This window comes from Geotrypetes seraphini, chromosome 2, assembly GCF_902459505.1.
Source record: "Geotrypetes seraphini chromosome 2, aGeoSer1.1, whole genome shotgun sequence".
NCBI classification, from domain to species: Eukaryota; Metazoa; Chordata; class Amphibia; order Gymnophiona; family Dermophiidae; genus Geotrypetes; species Geotrypetes seraphini.
Genome location: NC_047085.1, coordinates 417042329 through 417068994, shown reverse-complemented (window position 1 = coordinate 417068994; position 26666 = coordinate 417042329). Strand labels below are relative to the sequence as shown.

Sequence of the window (26666 nt, the reverse complement as noted above, 5' to 3'; positions counted from 1 at the left end):
ATTTATCTGCCTTATAGTGAATGCACAGTCTACCTGGCCATAAAACATAATTGTCATTTTTCTAATATCCCTTCCTTCTATAATCAGCTTTTGAAAGTATACCTCCTAACATTCTAAGAACGGCCGGCACTTCTGTGTGACTATCATGAGTCATGAAAGCAATTGCAGCTCCTTGGGGATGAAGTGAATTCCCATTAATCATCTCAGTAGTACAGAAAATGCTGCATTCAGACGTGTTTGTTTCAAATGCTTTAGTGACTCAAATTATTTTTTACTGTTGACTTCTCACAGTGGGTCCCGAGCACTCACATCATATTATTATCATCATTATTTATAGAGCAAGACAAGCATTACAGACACACACACAGCATAATAGATACTTCCTGCGTACTGAAGCTTATAGTCTGATAGGACAGAGAGACAAGAAACATCAACAAGATGGGGGGGGGGGGGGGGGGGCAGATGGTGATTATTCTGTAATAATGTGTCTGTATTTAGGCTCCTACAAAGTACCTGATAGGCTCCTACTTTCCTTCGAAGAATACTAGCGTAATTAAATAGATGCACACTTATAGGGTTACCATTCCATTTAGTCTCCGCAGCTTCAGCTGCACACATCTATGCTGTAACTAGGCCTTTATTCCTGTTATATACCTGATTGGGAAACAATGGAAAAGCCTTCCAGTACAAACCAACTTTCTCTTCTAAAGCCAAAAGCCCAATGACCACACCTATTTCTCCCACCTCTTTTTCTTCAAGCAACTGACACAAACTCCAAATCTTCTGATAGTCTCCACAGCTTCAGCTGCATACATCCATACCACGGCCTAGGTCCTCTCATCCCACCCATCCCTAGGCTCATATTACTTATTACTCTCAAGCCTCCAGTTGATCTTTACTAAAGAAAAATCTTCACTAATTTAGTCTCTTCTCAATACCATACCTATCACAAACTTATCCTATACATAGAAACCTACCTCCCCACATAGCAAGAAAGGCATTTAAAAAAATTCCATTCATTTCAGCAATTTTATCAATATTTATCTTCTAGGAATTCAAAGATTTACTAATTCAGTCCCCTCCTATTACCTCACCTGCTATCACAGACTCATTCTTATTCTATGCATATAAATCAACCCACAATTCACTACTGTATAGCTATTTCACCAACTTAAGGCAACTTTTCCACCACATCCACCTTCTCCTACAAAGGAGAACTTGCAGCCCACCTACAGACTCCCTCCAGCACCCCCCCCCCGGAATGACCCCCAACCTACCAAGACCAACATCTCCCCAACTGATGTTAATCACAGCGCCCACTCAAACACAATTATAACAATTAATCACAGATACAGACTATAGGGAATCAGCTTCTGAGCATGAACCAACTAAGAGACAATTACAGTATCTAACCAAACTTACCTGCAGGGCACTAATCTAAGAATGTGAATCCACTCGAACACTTCTACAACACTCACCCAACTTTTTACAATGTATCAACCAAAATGAATTGGTATCTCATAACAATTCTCTGCCTTCTGATCAGTACCAGACTAACCAAAGTCTACTTCACCCATCCCAACAGTAGATCAGATAACTCCTCAGAACACACAGTCCCATCGTGGAGTCACCCTACAATAAACTGCACCAATCACATGCAATGGGAAATCCTGACCCTAGTGAAATCACAGAGACACTGAAAACCACTCCAAAATCACATCACTAAAACAAACCCGGACAACTTAATCAGAATTCCAACCACTTACACTAATAAAGTCATACTCACCTCAACCCATGTGGATAGATTAACTGCGAGATCAGTGGTCAACAAGACTGAAATTATAAAAGATCTGCTTGATGAATTACAACACGGCTTTCTATTCATAACTGAAGCATGGATACCAATGCAAGAAGACCCCAGATTACAACTACTCTGCCCATTAGACTACAAAATCACCCACCTATCAAGAACTGGTTGCAGGGGTGGTGCGATCTAACAATACTGCACATCAAAATCATGGAATCTATCTCACTAGAACTACTAATGGTAGAAATAAACAGCAACTCTTCTCAATGCCCCATTTGCTGCATATTATTCTACATCCCTCCTGGAAAGTGGCTAGGAGCCAAACCACAGTTATCAGACATCATCTCATGAACTACACAGTATAATATAACTCCACTTTCATTATAGAAGATCTCAACCTCCACCTAGACTCAACCTCAGACTCTCAAACCCTGGAATTCCTCAACCTCCTAAATGAGCTAGACGTCAAACCCCAGTTTCAACAACCCACACATGAAAAGTGCCGTCAGTTAGATCTACTCGCCTCCTCCATGTCAACAAAAAGCACAAGCTACCTAGAATTTCACTCCCTATCCAAAGTACCTTGGTCACACTACCTACTTCTAAAATTCACCATATTCCAAAAAGAGATATCAATAACAAAACCGAACCCATCCCCCTCCTCTGAGTAGCCTCTAACTATAGAAACAAGTAGCCCCTAAATTATACTGAAATAAAATAGCTAACTCATTATTATCCTTCCCTATCCCTAACCAAGACTTCCTGGAACACTGAAAGAAATCAATGAACAAATTCTAAACAAACTAGTTCCGATCAAATGCAGCAAATGAATCCAAAGATCATCAAAGAAGTGGTTCAACTTGGCACTTCTATCCCTAATAAGAGCTTGCCAACAAGCCGAGCGCTACTGGCATAAACACCTATCCCTGGAAAACAAGACTAAGTGATGCCAGAAAATACTAGAATATAGATCATTACGGACACAAAAGAAGAAAGAGTACTACTCTAAACAGATCAGCACACAAGACAATCTTATAATCAACAAACTTTTCAATATTAGATAAAATAACCAACTCTAACAAGATCATAAATGGCAACAATCCCTCTATTCCAACTGACCCAGAACTAGCCAACTATTCTAAAACAAAGATCCAATCCACATGAGACCAGCTACCTCCCACCAATCCAGCTAGGCCCACTGCAACAAAACCACTAATGGAAATACCAGTAGACAGATCTTGGAATGATTTTGAAGAGATTACATTCAGAGACACAAAATTACTTCTCCTAAAATACAATAACACATACTGCAATCTTGACACCTGCCTGCCTTACCTGATCAAAGCAGCCACCCCAACAACCATAGGAAAAATAACCCAATGACTCAACTATCACCTAAAAACTGGCCTTTTCCCCAAATCAGGAAGAGAAATTATCTTAACGTCCATTCCTAAGAACCCAAAACTCATGTGACCAATTATTGACCAGTAGCTTCCATGCCACCACTCATCAAAATGATGGAGGTATATGTCACAGAACGGCTCAAATGCTATTTACAATGCTTCAATAACCTCCACCTTTTACAATCGGGATTCAGGAAAAATCACAGCAGTGAGATGGTAGCTATGGCACTAGTAACATATATACTAAGCAAGGGTCACAGCACAATTATAATCCAATTTGACCTAAGCAACACACTTGACCTAGTAGACTTCAATCAAATGTCTGAGATTTTTAATGATTTTGGATTCAGTAGCCCAGTCCTCTCCTGGTTACAAAGCTTCCTAACCACTTGGCACTATGCTGTACATAAGGACGGTGAGCTATCTGATTTATGGCACCCTCCCAATGGGGTCCTCCAAGGTTCCCCACTCTCACTGTCAGTGTTCAACCTTGTAAAGCAATCCTTAGGAGCCAACTTAGATCTTGCATGAATAAAACATTTTACCTGTGCGGATGAAATAACGATCATACTACATGTAACGGCTGCATTAGTCAAGAAATGTGTCCACACCCATAGAAAGCTAGACCTCAACCCACTGCCTCAAACTAAATAAGAATAAAACCAAATTCCTTTGGCTAGGACCCTTGACAGACCCATACTACACTCTAAGAATTACAATACACAACACTGATTTTTCATTAGAACTAAGATCCTGAATTTTGGGAGTAGAAATTGATAACTACCTATTCATGAAAAGTCACGTTCAATCAATAACAAAACAATCTTTCCTGTAATGAGAAAATTAAGATCTATCAGAAAATACTTCAAAATGGAGGCCTTCCAAATCTTAGTGCAATCCCTAATCCTATCTCGACTAGACTACTATATTGTAACTCTAGTTCTCTTCTCTAAAATGTTACTATTGTATTTTCAACTAGTTCAAAATGCAGTGGTAAGACTCATATAGGGATTATAGAAATCAGAACACCTACAGCCGTATTATATGAGACTACAGTGGCCCATAACCATGAGGATCAAGTTTAAACTAGGCATCACTGCCTTTAAGATTCTAAGAGGGAATTCCCCCACCTACCTAAAAGAGTTAGCCACCCTACTCCAGTGTACCTCCAACAGATATTCCACCAGAAATCTTTTCCAATTAAAATTCCCAGCATGCAACGGTATAAACTCTACCAGGCAAATTACTTTATTCATCCAATATCAATTAGCAAAATGCTAGAACCAACTACACTATGATCTTGTGACCAGTATTTCAGTTTCAGAAAACTTTTAAAAGCATTTCTCTACCATGACAGGGAGCTAACCCTGAATTAACTGAATAGCAATTGTAAAAGCCCACTCCTAAACTGTATACTGCAACTCCAGGGATGAACTGAAGAGTCAATGATAACCTACTTGTATTTGTAACTATGTATTTCTAACTACAACCTAATTGTATTAATAATTGTACTGATCTACCTATACTAGCAACCATATTGAATGTCCATGTTAAACTATCCATTGTAATTTCCTGGGTAATTGACCCAATCTCTTGTAATGTAATTTGACCTTGAACTGAATAGGTAAAGGCGGAATAGAAAACCTGATTATACAGCCGGGAAAACCTAGACATGTCCTCTTTTTAGAGGACTGTCCAGACAGGTTTTTAAAATTGTATAAGTCTGTTCAGGTTTGGCAGAGCTGGCTTACAAGAAGTCCAGTGGTTCTCCCCCTCTTACCTCCTAGATGCTGCAATTCAATTTTCTTCGGGCCACCGGCAACTCTGCCTGGTGAACCTGCTGCCTTTGGCCTGCCCCAAAAACCGCCTCTCTGCAGCAACTGTCTGTTCCCATGTAAGTGGGACCTGCAGAGAAGCGTCTTCCAGGGCAGGCCAGTGGCAGCAGATTTATGTCGCTGAGCTGCCGGTGGCCTGAAGAAAATTGAATTGCAGCACTGAGGGGTCTAGGATGTTTCAGCATGGCTGTTTCAGCACAGCTAGTTCAGCACGGCCCAGTTCAGCATGGATGTTTTGTAGCTTAACCACACTCCATACACCAAATGGTCTCTCTTTTCACCTCTCCCCTTTTCCTTTCTCTTCCTTTCTTTCAAGGTTTAATAAGTATAGTTTGTTATAGTAATTGCATTCTTAGTAGAATGTGTGCTTTTATCTTATATTCCCAATTATTATATTTAAGTTGCTTGAAATTATAGACTTAAAGTAAAAATGATTTCTAACTGGGATTCTGAAAAGTTTGGAGTCCAGCCCTGCTCCCAGCCTTCTTGTCCAGGTTCTGTGCTGAAAGCACCTATTACAAAAACATGACTGGGTGTGCCAGTAAAAGGACAAAAGACATGGCCAGACAGATGCAGCTAAGGCAAATACACAAAAGCATGGACCCCCTGCCCCCCTCCACAGTCTGCAAGAAAATCTCATCATGACATCACCAAGATAAAGACTGCCCTGCTCTGTGATGCACTGCTATATGTTTGGATGAGAGATAGAGACTGCCCCTGAGTTTTGATGCCTCCTGGGAAACATCCCCCCCCCACACATACTTCTATAAAGCCAGAAGATCTCAGTGCTTCTGTCTCTTTCTTTGCTCTTTCCATCTTCCTTTAGACCAGTGCTGGATCAAGCTGCAACCTCTGCAAACATGGTCTTCTAAACATGTGCTTTTCAGGTCTATCATGCAGCCCTGTAAGGACTTTTCAGTCAGCATTTGTGAGTAACTTTGAACCTTTAATTTTAGAGAAATGTTGTCTGTGCATTTCTATTACTTCTTTGCTTAAAGATCCTATCTGTAACTGCATCTACCGGCTTGATTGTAATTTTATACTGGCTCTAAAAAGAAAATAAACTTTTAGTTTGCTTATAAATTTCTGGGTCTTGCATGAGATGGAAAGAGGCATGTTTTCTGACTGGATCGAAATCTAGCAAGAGAGTGGGGAACATAGTGCATATATTTAAAGAGGTGATTCCAGGCATTTGGCACAGAAATCCAGAAAACATGGGAGTTTTAGTGGAAGACAGGGTCCAGAAACATCAGCTTGCATGCTAAGCAAAATTTGAGAACTGAAGTGTATAAAGAAATAAGTGAGGTTAGAGGGGTGTTGCAAAGTGACTGTGTTTATAAGCAAGGGTAAGCAGTTTGAAATTTTGACAAAATTGGATGGGAAGATAATGTAGTGATACAAGAGGGATTACACGATCATATCAGTGTTGGGGAGAAAGATAGGTCATGCTGCTGAGTTCTGCGTAAACTTTAGGGGAGTGTGTGGCGCAGTGGTTAGAGCCTCAGCACCCTGAGGTTGCGGGTTCAAATCCCTCACTGCTCCTTGTGACTCTGGGCTTAATCCCCTCATTGCCTTAAGTACACTAGATAGAGTTTGAGCCCACCAGGACAGATAGTGCAATATGATAAATTACCTGCATGTTAAACCACTTAGGATATAAGTGGTATATTAATTAAATATAATAAAAAATATAAATAAATAAAAATAATGGACAGAGAAACTTGAGCAGCCGACCTTCAAGCGGTGGTGTAGCTATAGCTGAAGCTCACCAAAAAATTTCTGTAGCAGCCACCTCACTCTTTTCTCTCCCACACCCGGATCTTGCATTCCCCTTCCGAGGCCTGGCAACTCCCCCATCTTCACTAGAGCAGCAGTGACACATCTCTGTTGCCTGTGCTACCCTCACAGGCTTCCATCTGCCATGACCCACCCTAGCTGATGTCACTTCCAGTTCCTGAACGCAGCAGAGGGAAGCACTAGCACAGGCAACAGAGTTGCAGCACTGCTGCTCCAGAAAAGTTGTTGAGGTAGACTGAGTAGGACTAAGCTGGACTGAGCTAATACTGGATCTAGGGTCAGAGGAGAGGGAGAGAGATGCAGGACAAAGGAGGAGGGGGGAGGTGAAAGTTTTGGAAAGCCTACCTATCCTAACTGAAGGCCCACTCAAGAACATAAAAACGTCTCATAAATGCCTTTAACATTCAGTGATTTTTTTTTTTTACCTTCACTTGAGACAAAGACCAGTCTGCATGCTTTTCCATCACATGGATAGAGTGACCCAAGGCATCGGAAACATAAACATAACTTTAAAAAAATAAGAAGAACATTTTACTGACGTGTTTGTGAAAAAGACAGAAAAACAGATTCATCTATCAAGTGTACCATAGCATTTATATTGCATGCCACCGACTGGAAAATATCTTAAGAAAGCTTCTTTTGAAAATACAGTACACCATGAACTGAGGTGGACTTGTTTTTATGCAAATGATATAACTACCCTTAGTTGATTTCTAGTTAGCAGCAAAGCACTAGCTATATCCACTGTGAAAATGAAGATTTTCTTGCAATAAGAACTGTGGGACTGGTCCGGCAGCATCAAGAGATGACATTTTATTAGGTGCTTCCTGCTGTTGCGGACTGCTGGTGCCACAGTCTGCAACTTGGGTGCGCTGGAACAGAGGGGCTGGGCAGAACTGTGGACAGGCCCTAAATCTCCTGCTGAAAAAGCTGGCCCTCCTAGAAGCTCTGTCATACAGATAACACCCAAATCCTCTGGTAGATGGGGAAGGAAGTAATGACATTGAGAAAGATGGACACTTAGCTACCAGTAGCAAAACTAGGACTGAATGGACTCTGGGCAGAAAAATTGAGATGGGTCTGCTATAACACTCAAGGTCACACCATTCACAAGGCTCACTATAAGGGTCAAAAACAAGGGAACTTTGCTCCTGTCCCCTGTAGACCACCAAGGACTTTTGGTAGGCCCAAAGGGGCCAACCTAGATCTTGGGGGGAGGTTGGAGTGGAAGGGTCTTATTCTGGGGGTAGAATGGGGAGGGACTTTAGATATCACAAGCTGGGGAGAAGGGGTAGGAGGAAGGGGAGCTCTTTTCTCCATTTATACCCACTCCATGGGTGTACTGATCTCCCATGGCTTTCAGTATCACCTCTATGCTGATGACTCTCAGATCTACCTTGGGCCAGGAAACCAGGCCCAAGTCTCAGCCTACCTGTCTTGACATTTCTGCCTGGATGTCTCACCGCCATCTAAAATTGAATAGAGCCAAGACCCAGCTCCTTATCTTTCTACCTAAACCTTTCTCTCCCCTCCCCCTCCCTCATTCTTTATTTCTTTGAACAAAACTCTCCTCCTCCCTGTTTTGTCAATTCACAACCTTAGGGTCATCTTTGACTCCTATTGCTCCTTCTCAAGTTTCAAGTTTTATTATTTTTAATATACCGACCATCAGCATGTATCTAGCTGGTTTACAATGCTAAAAAATAAAAGGTAAAATAATAATTATAGGTGGGGAAAGAGTGAATATTAAAAAGACAATTTACAAATCCAAACATGAACTTGAGGGTAATAAGGGGAAGGGGGGGTCAATAATTACATAATTAAAAACAAAGTAAAAAAAAAGGGGGGATATGACATCAGGAATGGGGGTCGTTTCTTAAAAGCAGTTGAGATTAATTTTGCTAGCTGTTGGAGAAGAAGTATTTAAAGGCTGTGGTATGCATCTTGAAATAAGAACTTTTTTAGTTTAGTCTTGAATTTGTCGAGAAGATTTTCATGGCGGAGTTCAGGTGGCATGGCATTCCATAAAGTTGCAGCAACTACAGAGAAGTTAGTTTTCCTAGTGTAGTAGAATTCTTTGATGGAAGGGACAGTCAGTAAGTTCTGATCTGCTGATCTAAGAGTCCGAGAAGGATGATGAGTTTGTCGAGAAAAGGTGGAAGACGCAAGAGTTTGATTTTAAAGACCAGCATTAAGGTTTTATAAGTGATATGGTGTGTGATGGGTAGCCAGTGGGCTTCTTTCACAAGAGGAGTAACGTGATCATATTTCCCTGCCTTATGAATAAGTTTAATTGCCGTATTTTGAATGAGCTGAAGATGACATAATTCTTTTTGGGGAATTCCATTATATAGGAAATTACAGTAGTCTAAATGAGAAATGACCAATGAGTGGACGAGGGTTGTGATAGCATCAGTTCCAGGGCCGGATTAATGAATAGGCCCAGTAAGCACATGCCTAGGGCCCGAAGTTAGGGGGGGCCGATGAAACAGAGGACTCAGGTGGTTTTTTTTTTCTTGGCAATGTGGGCCTCCCAGGAAAGATCAGCAGCGCTGGGCTCCCCCAGGATATCGACAACACCATCCTGTCCCCCGCCGGCATCGGCATCAACGAACCAGAATAAGTGACGTCGGAGGGGGTGGACCGGCAGATGCAAGGAGTTGCTGCAAGGTCCCGTGATGACTACGTCTGCCGGTCCAACCCCTCCAACATCACTTACTTCTTCCCTGAGCAGAGCCGGCAGACGCAGACACAGCAACCGCAGACGCAGCAACTCCTTGCATCTGCCAATCCACCCCCACCAATGTCACTTATTCTGGTTTGTTGATGTCGATTCCGGGGGGAGGGCAGTGTTGATCTCCTGGGAGGGAGAGGGGCCAATGCTGCTGATCTTTCCCGAGTGACCCACATTGCCAAAGAAAAAAACAAACACCTGAGTCCTCTGTTTCTTCAGCGGGCCCCCTCTGACGTAGAAGGATGGTGAGAAAGGGAGAGAAAGGAGAGAAATGGTGGAGGGAGAGAAAGGGGGCAGAGTGGTATGGAAGGGTGGTGGAAGGAGAGAAAGGGGCTGATGCTGATGGAATTGGTGTGCAGGGAAAGGGGAGAGATATAAGGGGAAGGATACTGGATGGAATTGGGTTGAAGGGAAAGAAAGGGGAGGTGATGCTGATGGAATTGGGGTGCAGGGAAAGAGAAGAGAGAGAGATAAAGGGGAAGGATACTGGATGGAATAGGGTTGAAGGGAAATAAAGGGGGCAGATGCTGATGGAATTGGGGTGTAGGTAAAGGGGAGAGAGACATAAGGGGCAAGGATACTGGATGGAATTGGGTTGGAGGGAGAGGAAGGGGGAAGATTCTGATGGAAGTGGGAGGAAGGGAGAGGAGAGAGTGAAATGCCCAACCATGGGGGTGTGGGAAAGGGAAGGGAAGGAGAGAAGAGAGATGCTAAACCATTGGAGGAGGGAAGGGAAGATGATGGATGCCACACCAATGGGGGTGGGGGTGGGGGAAGGAAGAAGAGATGGAAGGGAGAGGCAGAAAATTTCTGGAAGAGGCATAGAAAGAGAGCAGATGCCTTATGGAAGAGGCAGAAAGACAGCAGACAGTGGATGAGAAGATGAGGAAAGCAGAAACCAGACAACAAAGGTAGAAAAAATATTTCTATTTGTTTTATTTATTTATTTTTGCTATAGGATAAAGTATTATTGTAGCTGTTTTGATAATTGTTTATTAATAGAAAATGGAAATAAGGTGATTCTGTTTATTGGACTAATTTTAATACATTTTTTACTAATTCAGAGACCATAACTCCTTTCGTCAGGTCAGGTCAGTATAGTTTACTGACCTGAAGAAAGAGGTTTTAACCTCTGAAAGCTAAGTGAGAAATGTATTAGTCCAATAAAATGACGGGCACTAAGGTCTCTTCCTGCCATGCCTCCTACCCATATGCAAAATATAAATTGGTGGGCTTCCCAAAGCCCTGCCAGATGAAGATCTCTTCATCTAGTAAGGAAGGAGGGATTTGTTTAGAGATGTTTGGAGGTTGCATAGAAGAAAAACTGTACACTGGCACTGGTATGGTAATCTTTGTTGTTTGTTTTGAATTTTAAAAAAAAGTAAGTAGAAACAAAGAAATAAATAAATGGGGTGGGGCAGGGGGCGGGGCATGGTAGAGTGGGGCAGGGCAGGGCAGGGGGGCCCAGGATACTTGTGTGCCCAGGGACCCTCGACGAATTAATCCTGCCCTGCTCAGATCCAACAAATTGCTAAAGGCAGTCGCTTCTTCCTCTATAATATTACCAAAATCCGACTTCTCCTTTCTGAGTACACTACCAAATCCCTTATCCACACACTCGTCAACTCACGCTTAGATTACTGCAACTTGCTTCTCTCAGGCCTTCTGCTCAGCCATCCCTTTCCCGTTTCAATCCATTCAAAATTCTGCTGCACAATTTATGTTCCACGAGAGCCGCCATACTCACATTACTCCTCTCCTCAAGTCTCTTCACTGGCTCCCCATCCATTTCTGAATACAGTTCAAACTCTTCTAATCGACCTATACGTGCACTCACTCTACAGCCCCTCAATATCTATCCCATCGCCCCCGTACTCCCTCCCATAAACTCCATTCATCAGGCAAGTCCTTCCTACCTGTACCCTTCTCCTCCACTGCCAACTCCAGATTCCGTCCCTTCTATCTTGTTACACTATATGCATGGAATAGACTGCCTGAGTCATTACGTCAGGCTCCGTCCCTAGCAATATTCAAATCAAAGCTAAAGACCCACTTTTTAAAGGCTGCTTTCAACTCCTAACTCCCACTCACCATAAAATAACCTATATCCATCCTATCATTCTCTCTGCAAGAAATCCCCAATCCCTATGTATCCTATATTGTAAGCTCTTCTGAGCAGGGACCGTCTATTGCATGGTAAATGCACAACGCTGCTTATGCCTTTCAACGTTACAGAAATGATAAATAGTAGTAGCAGTAGTAGGGAGATTGGGAAGGGGATTGGGGTGCTTTTAGGGCCAAAAATAGTCATCAGTCCCAGGTGATATTTCACTGGGGCTGCATAACTGTCTTATAGTGGTTGACTGACAACCGCGCCGAACGGCACCTAGGAGTTAGACATCTTTTATAGAATCAGGCCCTAAAAGGGCCTAGATAGGTGCTATCATTGTTAGATAGAGGGAAGGGACTGTGGTGTGATGGGGTAGGCTCTGATTAAGGTTGATGTATTTTGAATGTGGTTGCATTGAAGAAGCCACATGCACACACTGAGTTTTTTTTATACAGTTGAATGAAAAAAAAAGGCATATAATTTAATGTGATCAAGTGTAGGATGTTGCAAATAGGAGAAAATAATATCAAGTTATAGGAACAATTTTCAAAACTGCTCACATTGATATAAAGTCAGAAGCTGTTTTTTCCTACAGGCTTTCCACCAATTTTTAAAGAGAAAGTTTGAGCGTGCTTTCCAGTTGAAACACTCTAGGGGTATAGCCAGCAGTCCATTTTTTTTTTTTGGGGGGGAGCAGGGTGGACTGGGAGGGCAATGCATTTCTGCTTTTCCCATCTCTCCCACATTAAACATCTTTTCTGGCAGGGATGCCCTATTTTTGCAATATTAGGGGAATATAAAAATCTAGCAAACTAAAGGGAGGACAATTTCAATAACCAAATAACATACTTCCTGTCTGTTGAAATGGAAATTCCATTCGCTGAATGAAATCCTGTGGCCACTTCTTTCACTTCCTGTGGACTGTAGTAAATAATGTTTGACCATGATAAGTCAAGCACTTGTTCCAGGATTCCCATGAATTCTCCAGAGAAATAATGATCGTTGGTGGCATAAAAACTGTCCAGTCCCAAAGCTACAATGTCATTCACCCTGCAATAGAAACAAAAATAAATATTCAGAGAAATTCAAAATCAGAATTTATTTAATCCTACATTATCCATGGGTTACTATGCAAGAAAAAAAACACACCTTTTTATCTGTTTGCAGGTTCAGTTTTTATGTGCTTCTACAGTATGGCCGATAGGTATGTGTGGTAGAGGTACAAAAGGAATTTAGGGAATCAGTTCTATTCCGGTAGTTATAAACATCATTGCAAGCTTTTTGTGTTATAAAAAAGGGGGGCCTTTTTCTAAGGTGCATTAGGTGCTAATGTTTCAAATTGCAAGTTTATTTAAAATTTCTTATACCGCCCAATCAGCCTTCTAGACGGTGTACAAATTCATAAAAACAGAACATAAGAACATAAGAAGCGCCATCTCCGGAACAGACCCTAGGTCCATCAAGTCCGGTGATCCGCACACGCGGAGGCCCCGCCAGGTGTACCCTGGCATAGTTTTGGTCCCCATATCGCTCCAAGCTTCTCGTAAAGAGAAGTGCATCTAGCCTACCCCAACCCATGTCACTTCATGCCACTCATAAGGAGATGTACATCTAACTTACCCTTAAATCCTAGAATGGTGGATTCCGCAATTACCTCTTCTGGGAGAGCATTCCAGGTGTCCACCACTCGTTGTGTGAAGCAGAACTTCCTGATATTTGTCTTGAACTTGTCCCCCCTTAGCTTCAGCCCATGTCCTCTTGTCCGTCCACATTGGACATTGTAAATAACGTTTTTTCCTGCTCTATTTTGTTGATTCCTTTCAGTATTTTGAATGTCTCAATCATATCCCCTCGTAGTCTCCTTTTCTCAAGGGAGAACAACCCCAGTCTCTTAAGTCTTTCCTCGTAATCCAGGTTCTCCATACCTTTCACCAGCTTTGTTGCTTGTCTCTGCACCCTCTCTAGCAGTATGATATCCTTCTTTAGGTATGGAGACCAATGCTGGACGCAGTATTCCAAGTGTGGCCTGACCATCGCTCTATAAAGTGGCATTATGACTTTCTCCGATCTACTCGTGATTCCCTTCTTTATCATGCCTAGCATTCTATTTGCGTTCTTCGCTGCCGCCGCACATTGCTTTACTAAAATACAAGTTTAAGCTGACATTACGTCACCAAACTGTAACTTTTAATGATTTTTAAAGACTTTTAAAAACAAAGACAAACAGGAACAAAAGGTAAAAGGCAAGAACTACAATAGTCAAAGTAAAAGAAAACAATTAAGGAAAAAACAATAGGAGGGGCTGCTATAAATAACATTAATCTCAATAGTATTTGCACTCAATTGCCCTTAAAAAGGCAGTTAGGTCTCAAAGGCATCAAGGAAAAGAAATGTCTTTAGCTTCATCTTAAAGTTATTAAGAATTGATTCTTTGCATAAGTAATTTGGGATACTATTCCAAAGAGAGGGGGCAGTGACAGAGAAGATAGTAGATCTTATTGTATATATAAACTTCAGTGACGGTATAGAGAGAAGGTTATTAGCTGTTGATCTTAGGGTTTTAGAAGGATTATAAGGGGTAAGAAGATTATTAATGTGTGCCGAATGCAGCATTAATTGCATAACGCATAGAGTTACCATATTTCTTCAGTTATTACATTAGTGACTTTTATTCCGCCATTATCTTGCGGTTCAAGGCGGATTACATTAGAGATTATCTGGAAAATTCCAGAAGAGATTACATAGTTGAGTGGTTTACTTGGGGGATTAAGATATTTCCTGTGGAGTTAGTTTGTCTTGATGGATTTCTTGAATAGCAGGGTTTTAATTTCTTTTCTGAAGGTTTTGTAGTCTGGTGTTGACATCAGTAGATTGGATAATTGGTGGTCAAGTTTTGCTGCCTGCGTGGCCAGTAGGCCATCGTACATTTTTTTTTGCGTTTGACACTTCTGATTGGGGGGCGCATGAATAGTGTTTGGGTTCTCCTTTGCCTGGTTATGTCAGTTTGGATAAGGCGGTTGTTCAAGTAGGCTGGGCTGTCTCCATTGATTGCTTTAAATAGTAGACAGTAAAATTGGCTCTGCCCCCACACAAACATCATCTCCTTTAACTTCCCTCCCTCCCTTCCTCCCTCCCTCACCCTCCGAGGGATGATACCTCTCTGGTGGCAGTAGGGGGTGAGGAGGAGGGTCACCCACAGGTGGGAGCCGTGTCAATCGGGGTTCTGCCATAGGTACAAGTGATCCAAGAGTAGGAACTCATGTTGCGAGCCACTAGAGGCATATTTGGGGCTGGTTTGAGGTGGCAGAAAAGGCCCCGGCTCTGCTTGAGCTCAGGGCCGTGTCTGGAGGGCTTCCAAGCATGCGTAGATGCAATGGCATCACCCACATGCATGAATACCATCCAGACGTGGCCCCGAGCTCAGGCACAGCTGGGGTTTTTCATGCCACTTCCAGCCAGTGCCAAATAGCCTCCAGTGGCATGCAGCAGGAGCTCTTGCCATCGGACCGGTACCCATGGTAGGACTGCGACTGATATGACTCCCACCCGTGGGTGACCACCGCTGCCTACCCAAAAGTTAAATAAAAAATTTAGGCTGGATTCAGAGAGTTCAAAACCCAGACAAACTGCCGGGTTTTAGAAAACTGTCCTGATACCCGGATAGTCCTCTAAAAATAGGACATGTCTGGGTAAATCTGGACATAAGAACGTAAGCATTGCCTCTGCTGGGTCAGACCAAAGGTCCATCATGCCCAGCAGTCCGCTCATGTGGCGGCGCATCAGGTCCAGGACCTGTATAGTGATCCTCTATCCATATCCTTCTATCCCCTTTTCCTTCAGGAAATTGTCCAATCCCTTCTTGAACCCCGATACTGTACTCTGTCCTATCACGCCCTCTGGAAGCGCATTCTTGTAGTTTTCGAAAGTTTGAAGAATCTGTCCCTCTCCACTTTTTCTATGCCCTTCATGATCTTGTAAGTCTCTATCATGTCCCCTCTAAGTCTCCGCTTCTCCAGGGAAAAGAGCCCTAGCCTCTACAATCTCTCAGCGTATGAAAGGTTTTCCATACCTTTTATCAATTGTGTCACTCTTTTCTGAACCCTCTCGAGTATCGCCATATCCTTCTTAAGGTATGGCAACCAATATTGGACACAGTACTTCAGATGCGGGCGCACCGTCGCCTGATATAACGGCAGGATAACGTCTTTTGTTCTAGTTATAATACCTTTCTTGATAGTACCTAGCATTCTATTCGCCTTCTTAGCGGCCGCTGGGAACTGTGCCGACGGCTTCATTGTCTTGTCCACCATTACCCCCAGATCCCTTTCTTGGGTACTCTCACCCATTAACAGCCCCCCCATCGTGTAGCTGTACTTCGGTTTCTGTTTCCTACATGCAAGACTTTACATTTCTCTACATTGAACTTCATCTACCATCTCGTCGCCCACTCTCCTAGTTTGTTCAGGTCCCTTTGTAAATCTTCACAGTCCTCTTTAGTCCTAACTCCACTAAATAGTTTGGTGTCATCTGCGAATTTTATTACTTCGCACTTCATCCCTGTTTCTAGATCATTTATAAATACATTGAATAGCAGCGGTCCGAGTACCGACCCCTGTGGAACACCACTCGTGACCCTCCTCCAGTCCGAGTAGTGGCCCTTTGCTTTCTACCCGCCAACCAATTTTTGATCCATCTATGAACGTCACCTTCCACATATGGTAACCATAATAATGTAGGACACACTAAGGTATCCTGGGTTAATTTTACTGCCTGTGGTGCTAAGCATGTAGTATCTATATTTATTATTTATTTTTTTAAATTCTTTATTCATTTTCAAAATTACATTAAATGTATATATATATTCAATCACATTAACAATAAATGTGATAATTTAACATTCTATCATTTGTACAGTACATAAATTTTTTATCCCTCCCCCTTCCCACCCCTCCCTACCATATATTCCATAATCATATAAAAAACATATTAATAAAATATCCCTCACCCTACCCAAATTAATTGATACATTAAAGGGAAACATTTTCAACTAATCCTTACAAAATTTTGCTAATGGTTTCCACATTCCTGAAATTTCTTGAAATACCCTCTTTGTACTGCAATAAATCTTTCCATTTTATAGATATGGCTCAAAGGGTTCCACCAAAAACTGTAATTTAGTCTCCTCCAATCCTTCCAATTATATGTAATTTGCTGAATGGCAACCCCAGTCATTATAAGTAACAATTTATTGTTGTTCGCAGAAATCTGACTTTTTGCTCTCATTTCCATACCAAAAATCACAGTATCATAGGATAATGCCACTGGGTTATCTAATAAATTATTAATTTGGTCCCAAATTGATTTCCAAAAATTCATAATATATGGGCAATGAAACAATAAATGATCTAAAGTTCCTGCTTCTAGATGGCAGTGCCAACATCTTTTAGACAAAGAACTATCCAATTTTTGCAATCTAACAGGGGTCCACAACGCTCTATGCAACAGAAAAAATCAAGTTTGCCTCATAAATGCTGACACCGTACGTCTCATCCTCCAAGACCAAATTCGTGGCCATTGAGAGCAGTAATTTCATGCTTAATCTCAATACTCCAAATATCTCTTAGACCAGTTTTTAATTTCTTTTTAGTAAATCCATTTAATATTTTATACTACTGGGTGGCCTGGTGACCCAAGAAGTCTGTCTAGAAACAAAGAAACTCCATACTATATTTAAAAAATATTGGGAGAGGGGACAAGGCATGGGTAGGGAATAGTTGGAGAGTGAACATAGGAGCAGGAACCAGTTAGTGCATGCAGGATTAAAACAAGAGCCCTTACTGAAGGCAGTATGGTAAGTGCTTCTGAGGTAAATCTTTTTTATGGCTGTGCATTAATGGTGTACTACTTAATTTCACAGTGATTGACTTTTTAAATTTGTTTGTTTTTAATCCTTACATAGATAAATATCTAAAATTATTACGGTGATGTGCTCAGACCTGTAACCCAATAAATAGTGAAGCCACTACCATGAGTTTAACAAGGGGACCATCATTGCAACCACCTGTCCCCGACCCTCCCTAAATGATCTTATAGCTTGTTCAGGTACTGTTTTTGTACTTATCTGAATGGAGAGGTTTCAGCTGTTAAACTTGGTCTTGTTAAATCTCAATGGTGACTGTGTTCTGCCCAATAATGTGAAGATTAAAATTCAATGATGATTGTATTTGTCCTCATCTATTCCCGTCCCCCCGACTCGAGTTTCGTCTACTTCGTCGGGGAGGGACACTAATACCGGCTTGCTGAGACCAGAGTCGTTCAAAATCTTCGGGCCATCTGGCCATCCATTCAGATAAGTACAAAAACAGTACCTGAACAAGCTATAAGATCATTTAGGGAGGGTCGGGGACAGGTGGTTGCAATGATGGTCCCCTTGTTAAACTCATGGTAGTGGCTTCACTATTTATTGGGTTACAGGTCTGAGCACATCACCGTAATAATTTTAGATATTTATCTATGTAAGGATTAAAAACAAACGAATTTAAAAAGTCAATCACTGTGAAATTAAGTAGTACACTAATTGATAATAGTTCACAGAATATCATTGTATATCTTCCTATTATTGTTCAACATGTGCATTAATGGTAACATTAGTGCATGACCATTAATGAAATAAGTAGAAAATAGGCCATTTTATGGATGCAATAAAAATGGCTTTGGTGCTAGGGAAAGAGGTAAACAAGTTTGCAAAGTGATTCAATAATAATAATAATAAAAAAAGCTTGCAGTGTCATTTATAACCACTAGAGTAGAACTGATGAATATTTTTATTATCTCAGAGATTAGATCCATTTTCTTCCTGAGGTAACACTGCAAAACGCTGGCTAATGCAAGAAGGGAACACTGCTTGCCCTGGATTAGTAGAATGGAATGTTGCTACTCCTTGGGTTTTGGCCAAGTACTAGGGACCTGGATTGACCACCGTGAGAACGGGCTACAGGACTTGATGGACTATTGGTCTGACCCTGTAAAGCTATTCTTATGTTCTTATGAAACATTGCACTCTGCTCTGAGTTGCTGGGGATGATTTGGTCCTTGTGACCTCTCGGTTGTTTTCACTTATGGTCGTGTTTTGTGTTTTTCTCTATCAGTTTGTATGTATGACCCCTGATGCAGGCAATCTGTTACTGAAACACAGTTGTGTCAGGTCCTGATTTGTGCTTCCAATCACTGGATATAATAAACTAACTTTGCCTTCTATGGTTTGTCATCACCACCATGCTTTGCTGATTCTCATAGCCTTCTACATGAAGCTATTTTTTCCTTCTTTTTTTGCATTTTTGAAATACTGATGCATAAGAGAAGTTTTGAAAGTATTCTTTTACATTTAAAAGTTTATCTAATAGAAGGTTTTTTTATGATAGAAAATTGAGCACCACAAAATGAATCCTTAACAGATTTCTGAGAGTTTATTTTTCTCCTGTTATTAGTACTTCAAAATGGGAGATCTTATGACTCATCACACAGGTGTATCAAATAAACACACATAAATGGAAATATCCTGTTTATGTTTGAGAAAAAAGAGAAGTATGCATTTTATATTTCTCTTCCTTATCATCCAGCTGGAGAAAAAGGACATTCTTTATCATTTTTGTTTTTCTGTTTTCAACTGGAACAGAGAATCTTTGGGGTAGAGCCCGGGAGTTTTTTTACTAAAGCACTTTAAGCTACTGATGCATGAAATAAGGCACATTAACTATTGCCACAGAAGTGCGCCAACATCTATAGTAGTGGCAAGATGATTTGCATACAATAATTTGCATGTTAGCTCCTTGTGTTAGGGGCAGAAACTTAGGTGGGTCATGAGCAGAGAACGGTCATGGCCTGCATAAATGCCATGAGCACTCAGTAATTAACATGCACTAACTTTTATGTAGCTAGCGTGGCATTACATACCACTTCTTCAATAAAAGATGCAAAGTTCAGTCATACATTTATTTTAAAGGACATGCTGGGCACCCCCCAACAATTAGTGCATAGCCTTTGCACTTAATGTGCTTTGCTTTCTGCTCTAAGTGCAAAATCTTAACACACTTTAGTAAAAAAAAAAACAAAACAACAACCCTTTGCGTTATATGGAGATTTAGGACCTGATTCTACAAAGTGCATCCTGATTTTAGGCAGCTCTAGGTGTCCTACAGCTGTCTAATCAGCCATTCGGGATGCACGTTTTTAATAAAAATGCTCCCTAGGCAAGCCGCCTATATTGAAGGTGCCTCCGGGAGCCTAGGGAGGCACACAAGACCACCTAAGCTTGCCTAAGGGCCTTAGGCGAACCTAGGCAGCCCTACACGTCTCCCTAGTAGAGGAAGAAACTCTTACAATGTAGGCCAGCAAAATGCTGGCCTACATTATAAGTAGACGTGGCCGCTATACTTATCGCGACAAGGGATCTCCCTGCCACAATAAGTATAGCGGCTAAGGCCGCCTGTCCGATCGCCGGCAGGAGGGTGCTCAACCCCTCCTGCTGGAAGGCTGCCCCCCGACACTCCCAATCATCATCAGGAGGGTGCCCAACCCCTCCTGCCGGAATGCCCCCCGAAACTCCCGATCGCTGGCAGGAGGGTGTCCAACCCCTCCTGCTGGAAGGCCGCCCCCCCCCCCCCCCGACACTCCAGATCACCGGCAGGAGGGTGCCCAACCCCTCCTGCCGGAACGCTGCCCACCACCCCGGAACTCTTGATCGCCAGCAGGAGGGTGCCCAACCTGCCAGCGATCGGGAGTGTTGAGGGGATGGCCTTCCAGCAGGAGGGGCTTGGCACCCTCCTGCCGGCGATCGGACAGGCGGCCGCTATACTTATCGCGGCAAGGAGATCCCTTGCCGCGATAAGTGTAGTGGCCTCGTCTACTGTAACCCGATTCTCTAACTGGCGTCTGTAACATGGACGCCGGTTATAGAATCGGGGTTAGTGTAGGCCCGATTTTGTATAGGACGCCCCTCCTGGGCGTCCTATACAGAATCAGGGCCTTACAGTTCGTTCTCATTATTCACGGTAGTACAGCTCCCGAAAACATTCATGAACCACAAAATCGTGAATAACTAACCCCCCCCCTTTTTTTTTTTTTTTTACTAAAAAGTAGTGCGTTTTTTAGCGCTGGCCAAGGCGGTAACAGATATGATGCTCGTAGAATTCCTATCAGTGCTGGAGCAGTTACTGTCGCAGCTGGTGCTAAAAACCACGCTATGGTTTTGTAAAAGGAGGGGTAAACATTGAGTCTGTGGGACACTTGGGTCCATATCTGGAAGCAAGCCTGAAAGCATAAAAGCTGATTAATTTTAAGTGCCAGTCTGCGAATATGCACATACAACGGTGCATATGGGAAATATTGGTTGCAATTGATGCAACCACAGATAGGCAAAATTGCCATCGTGAACTTGCATATAACGATCTGGTCCTCGAGAGCCGCAGCCAGGTCAGGTTTTCAGGATATGCATAGTAACATAGTAACATAGTAGATGACGGCAGATAAAGACCCGAATGGTCCATCCAGTCTGCCCAACCTGATTCAATTTATATTTTTTAATTTTTTCTTCTTAGCTATTTCTGGGCAAGAATCCAAAGCTTTACCCTGTACTGTGCTTGGGTTCCAACTGCCGAAATCTCTGTTAAGACTTACTCCAGCCCATCTACACCCTCCCAGCCATTGAAGCCCTCCCCAGCCCATCCTCCACCAAACGGCCATTTACAGACACAGACCGTGCAAGTCTGCCCAGTACTGGCCTAGTTCAATATTTAATCTTATTTTCTGATTCAGATCCTTTGTGTTCATTCCATGCTTCTTTGAACTCAGTCATAGTTTTACTCTCCACCACCTCTCTCAGGAGCACATTCCAGGCATCCACCACCCTCTCCGTAAAGTAGAATTTCCTAACATTGCCTTTGAATATGTATGAGATGGATTTGTATGCACTGCCTCCTTGAGATGCAAGTCTATCTTATGCATATCATTGTGGATATCCTGAAAACCTGACCTGGCTGCGGCTCTCGAGGACTGGAATTGCCTACCCCTGTTCTATACCATTCAGCAGTGAGAGTAGTCTTTCCAAAAGCAGTGATTGTACTTAGTATTACAGATCACTGGTCAATGTCTCCATGATAACAATGAACCTTATTCTTAAGCCAGGATATGTGGCATATGTTTTCAGTCTCAGACCTACTGCTACCATTTGCAATAGAACTTGCTTTGAGCCAGTCTTCTGGAGTTCATATGATGTAGCACAGAGGGGTCCTTTTTGCTAAAGCCACAGCATGCAATGAAGCTACTAAGTAACAAATATGAAACAAATTGGATAATATATTTCTTCACTCAATGTATAATTAAACTCTGGAATTCATTGCCAGAGAATGTGGTAAAAGAAGTTATCTTAATGGGATTTTAAAAAATTTTTGGATAATTTCCTAAAGGTTCATAAGCCATTATTAAGATGGACTTTGGAAAATTCACTGCTTATTTCTTGGATAAGCAGCATAACATCTGTTTTACTCTTTTGGGATTGGCCACTCTCCCAGTACGGCAATGCTTATGTAATGGAGGAAACAAGGGTACTTAGACAAACTAGGCAAATAAGAGATTGAAGAGTTTATTTATTAAAGGAATAATTAAAACAACAGAGGTATTGAACAGAGCCCTGGATTAATTATTAAGCAAAATAAGCAGATGCTTAGGATACCAATGGAAGGGGAACAACACAGAGTTTTGACCCTAGCTATCATGCCCTTAACTCACTGCCATCTGCTATACCCATTAATTAACCCACATGAATTTCAGCATTTTTTCTAATCATTATAAATTTATACATGTGATGTTTTGTCTCATGCAATGCAGTAGTGATATTTCTCTGCACTTATTGAGCCTTAATGACCGTAAGCACCAGTGTAGGGCTGTGCTCAGGGCATCAGTTGGCCTTAATCCAGCCCTGATTGAACAGGTGAATAAGGAATTAAGTGTTAAAATCAGCCTTAACAAGGTGGACTTTTAGCCTGGATTTGAATGGGGACCAGAGATAGAGCATGACACAACAACTCAGGAAGTCTATTCCAGGCATATAGTGCAGCAAGTTAAAAGGAACAGAGTCTGGAGTTGGTAGTGGAGGAGAAGGGTACAGATAAGAGAGACTTAATCAATAAACAGAGTTCCCAGGGAGGAGTGTAGGGAGAGATAAGAGTGAAGAAAGACTGAGGACTACAGAATGAATGCAAATTACAATACAGAGAGCTAAAGAGAAAATGCTGAATATTACTAAGTGGTTTAATTCAGGCATACAGAAAACAAAAACAAAAATCCCAGTCCTAAATAACTGTTTAGCCATAATTATAGTAGATACTTTTATAAATCGATTTTGCACATAAAACAATACTTTACAAATGTAAATGGACTCATAAAATCAGGCCAGATCTAAAAGAATGCACAGTTCAAGCTAGTGCATACCTGTGCAGGGGCTGAGTTTAGGTGACCTTTGCTAGCTCTAAGGCAGGGGTGTCAAAGTTCCTCCTCGAGGGCTGCAATCCAGTCGGGTTTTCAGGATTTCCCCAAAGAATATGAGATCTATTTGCATGCACTGCTTTCATTGTGTGCTAATAGAGCTCATGCATATTCATTGGGGAAATCCTGAAAACCCGACTGGATTGCAGCCCTTGAGGAGGGACTTTGACACCCCTGCTCTAAGGAGAGCGGTGATATCTAACTACTCTCTGAACTGCTATGTGGTTTAAGTTAGGATAGCCTTTTTGGTGTCCTAACTTTATCTGCATAGATATTTGGACAGCAGCTGAATGTCGCCCACTGTCTGTAGAGCTTCCATTCTCACTCCATCTTGGTGCTATCTGGATCGTCCTGAGGAGATCAGTAAGAACAGCAGTATCAGATCTGCCTCTGAGTACTTGCAAATGGGGTATTTATACACATAGCAACTACCAGTATATGGATAAGGGCTTTTGAATGTTCCAGCCCTATAGTTTAGGCTTTTAGAAAGACATTGTAACCATAATGTTAAAGGTTTACAACTACATATACGGTACCTTGGCAGGAGATCATGGTGGATAGTTTTCAGGTGCTCAAGAACATTTTCTTCCTCCACAAATCTAAACAGCTCTACTGTGCTCTTGAATTGTGGATGATTTACAACAAAAAGATACACAGTACCATCTGAAAGAAGGAGAAATATGAATTTGAGGAAAAAGAAGCAGGCAATTTTTATAGTGAAAAAAAATCACACTCATTCTTGTCAGCTTTTAAAAACATCATTATTGTATAAGCCAGATAAACCAGTTTCCAGAAGCACATCCAGTTAGACCTGTGCTCATTTTCCAAAAGGAAAGTGTCAAAGACTGCCACTAGGGGTCACAGTGACCATTTTGTGAAAGGAGTTGTGACAGGCAGGAGCAAGGGTGCATGTAACATTGTATTCAATAAGCTGAACATATAAGTGACAGGACTGAGCCTTCCTTCCCATGTTCCACTCTCTGTTACTACTACTTATCATTTCTATAGCGCTGTCAGATGCATGCAGCGCTATACATTACATTAACCGTGTAAGAGACAGTCCCTGCTTGACAGCCCATTTGAATACCCCTTTGCTTTTACACATCATGCCACTTATGCCCGTACAGAGTAGCGCTTAACTGCTTTGTTGCTACTTATGCATCCTTAATCATTGTATTTGTATATTAATTTGTAAATTGCCTAAGTTTAAGGAATTGAAAAGGTCAAAAACGGACGAAACTGGAAAAAGCACAAACAATATCAAAGAAGGTGCCACAAGGCGGTACGAAGGGCCAAAAGAGACTATGAGGAAAAAATAGCCAAGGAGGCAAAAAACTTCAAGCCATTCTTTTTATATATTAAAGGGAAACGACCTGCGAGGAAGCGTTGGGATCATTGGATGACCATAGGATAAAGGGAGTGCTAAAGGAGGACAAAGCCATCGTCGACAAACTGAACACATTTTTTGCGTCTGTATTTAACGAAGAGGATTTGCACAACATACCGGAAGCCGACAGGCTATATGCAGGAAATGAAGACGGAAAACTGACAGGGTTGACGGTCAGTCTAGAAGAGGTATGCAGGCAGATTGATAGGCTCAAAAATGATAAATCCCCGGGACCAGATGACATTCATCCAAGGGTAATCAAGGGACTGAGAGGGGCTATAGCTAAACTGCTTCAACTAATAGCCAATCTGTCAATCAAATCAGGAAGGATTCCGGAAGACTGGAAAGTGGCAAATGTCACACCGATCTTCAAGAAATGTTTGAGGGGAGATCCGGGAAACTACAATCCATTCTTAACCTGTACTTAAATTGCTGTATAATCCTTGTACTTAAACTACTGTATAATCTTTGTATTGTCCAAATATACTCCACTGTGAATGTTTGCTTGTAGTCTGTTCTGAGCTACTGGGAAGATGGGATAAAAATTGAAATAAATAAATACAGACCAGTGAGTCTGACCTTGGATCCGGGAAAGATGGTAGAGGCTTCGCCGGCTTCAGTAAGTTTCTTTACTAAGGCGCCGTGAAGGTAAGGGGGAGGGAGGGAGATAGATTTGGCCGTAGGTAGGTAGGGAGGTAGGGAGGGGGCCGTGCGCGATCGGTGACCGCACACCTTCCCTCCCTTAACTGTGGGGACAAGGTCATTCACCGTTCCACTGGGCAATGGATGGCCTTGTCCCCGTGCCCACAGTGAGTACTTTTCCCCCCTACCGTTTCGGCTAGCCGTGGGTAACTACTACCATGTCATTCTCTATTCTCTACCTAAGGTTTTGTGGTTGCACTGAAGGGGATGGAATTCAATTTTGTTTTCTCTTTCATGTTGTCTTAACACCTTTTGATGATTCAAATCTTTTCCTTATAACTGGCTCAGACTTTCTTACCGTTTTGATCTATGTATGTGCTGATTCCATGGGGGTTAAATGAATCCACATCAAATCCAGGACTGATTCTCAGTTCAGTAGCCACTGGACTTTCCTCATTCAAATCCATCAGAAATATTTTTCCAGGCTGATCTGGTGCAAAGCTCGTCATTCCCGGAAATTTCAAGCCCTTATAATAAAATAAAAATATCACTACTAGAACAAAGTTCAAGTTTCATATCTGCTATTGTGCACATATTATATAGCTTTCCTCCACACAGATTTGAAAAACATTTTAGGGGTGCTAAAAAGTGACCTGTGCTATCCCCAGTCCGGGTCTTTACCATGTGCTATACCACTTTTAGCGTTGCTGGGAAATGGCTGATTTTTCTATTTTACCAACAAATGCCACATGCTAATTTTCTCATTTAGCATATAGCTATTAGCGCTTGAGCTCTTACCAACATCTATTTTCTAGGCATTAAGGGCTCATGCACTAAACACATGCTAATCTGTTAGGGGGCAATTCTATAAGAGGCATCCAAGTTAGGCGCCTAATTTAATTAGTACATTGGTTTCAATATGAGCTTTAACAAGCTCATAATTGAAAAAAATTAAATATATTTGGGCGATGACACCTATCTTTATAGGCATGATTCTACAAAAGATAGGCACCTATTACATGACACCTATTGGTGCCTAACACCAAAGTAGGCATGTTTAGGGGTGGAGAAAGACTTAGGCGCCACTAGGCATGATTCTCTTTAGGACTTAGGCACCTATAATGTAAGCCTTTAAGACCCTGGCCTACCTTCCAAGTGCCTAAGTTTTAAGTGCCACAAGGCTCCCCACTCTCCCCCCATCATATTCAATCTTTTAAGAGCTCTCTAGGTAACATCAAATTCAAAGACGAAAGCATAATGTCATACACAGATGACATTTTTATCCTTATTCCCATAACCAAAAATCAATCAGACTTACCCAGCAAAATCTCACACAATATAGAAAAAAATCCAAAATTGGGCAACAACCAACAAACCGAAGCTAAACACAACTAAAACCAAAGTTCGATA

At 41.8% G+C, this 26666-nt stretch overlaps 1 protein-coding gene across 1 annotated transcript in view; it reads right to left on the bottom strand.

The window, feature by feature from the left end:
* The window catches only part of LOC117354140 (serum paraoxonase/arylesterase 2-like), a 61287-nt gene that overhangs the window by 11156 nt on the left and 23465 nt on the right, over positions 1-26666 (bottom strand). Inside the window, exons 4-7 of the mRNA XM_033931095.1 lie at positions 25615-25783; positions 23764-23890; positions 12536-12736; positions 7268-7349 (exon numbers count right to left, since the gene is read on the bottom strand). Of these exons, the coding sequence (XP_033786986.1) occupies positions 7268-7349; positions 12536-12736; positions 23764-23890; positions 25615-25783 (579 nt within the window). The remainder of the gene's footprint in view (positions 1-7267; positions 7350-12535; positions 12737-23763; positions 23891-25614; positions 25784-26666) is intronic.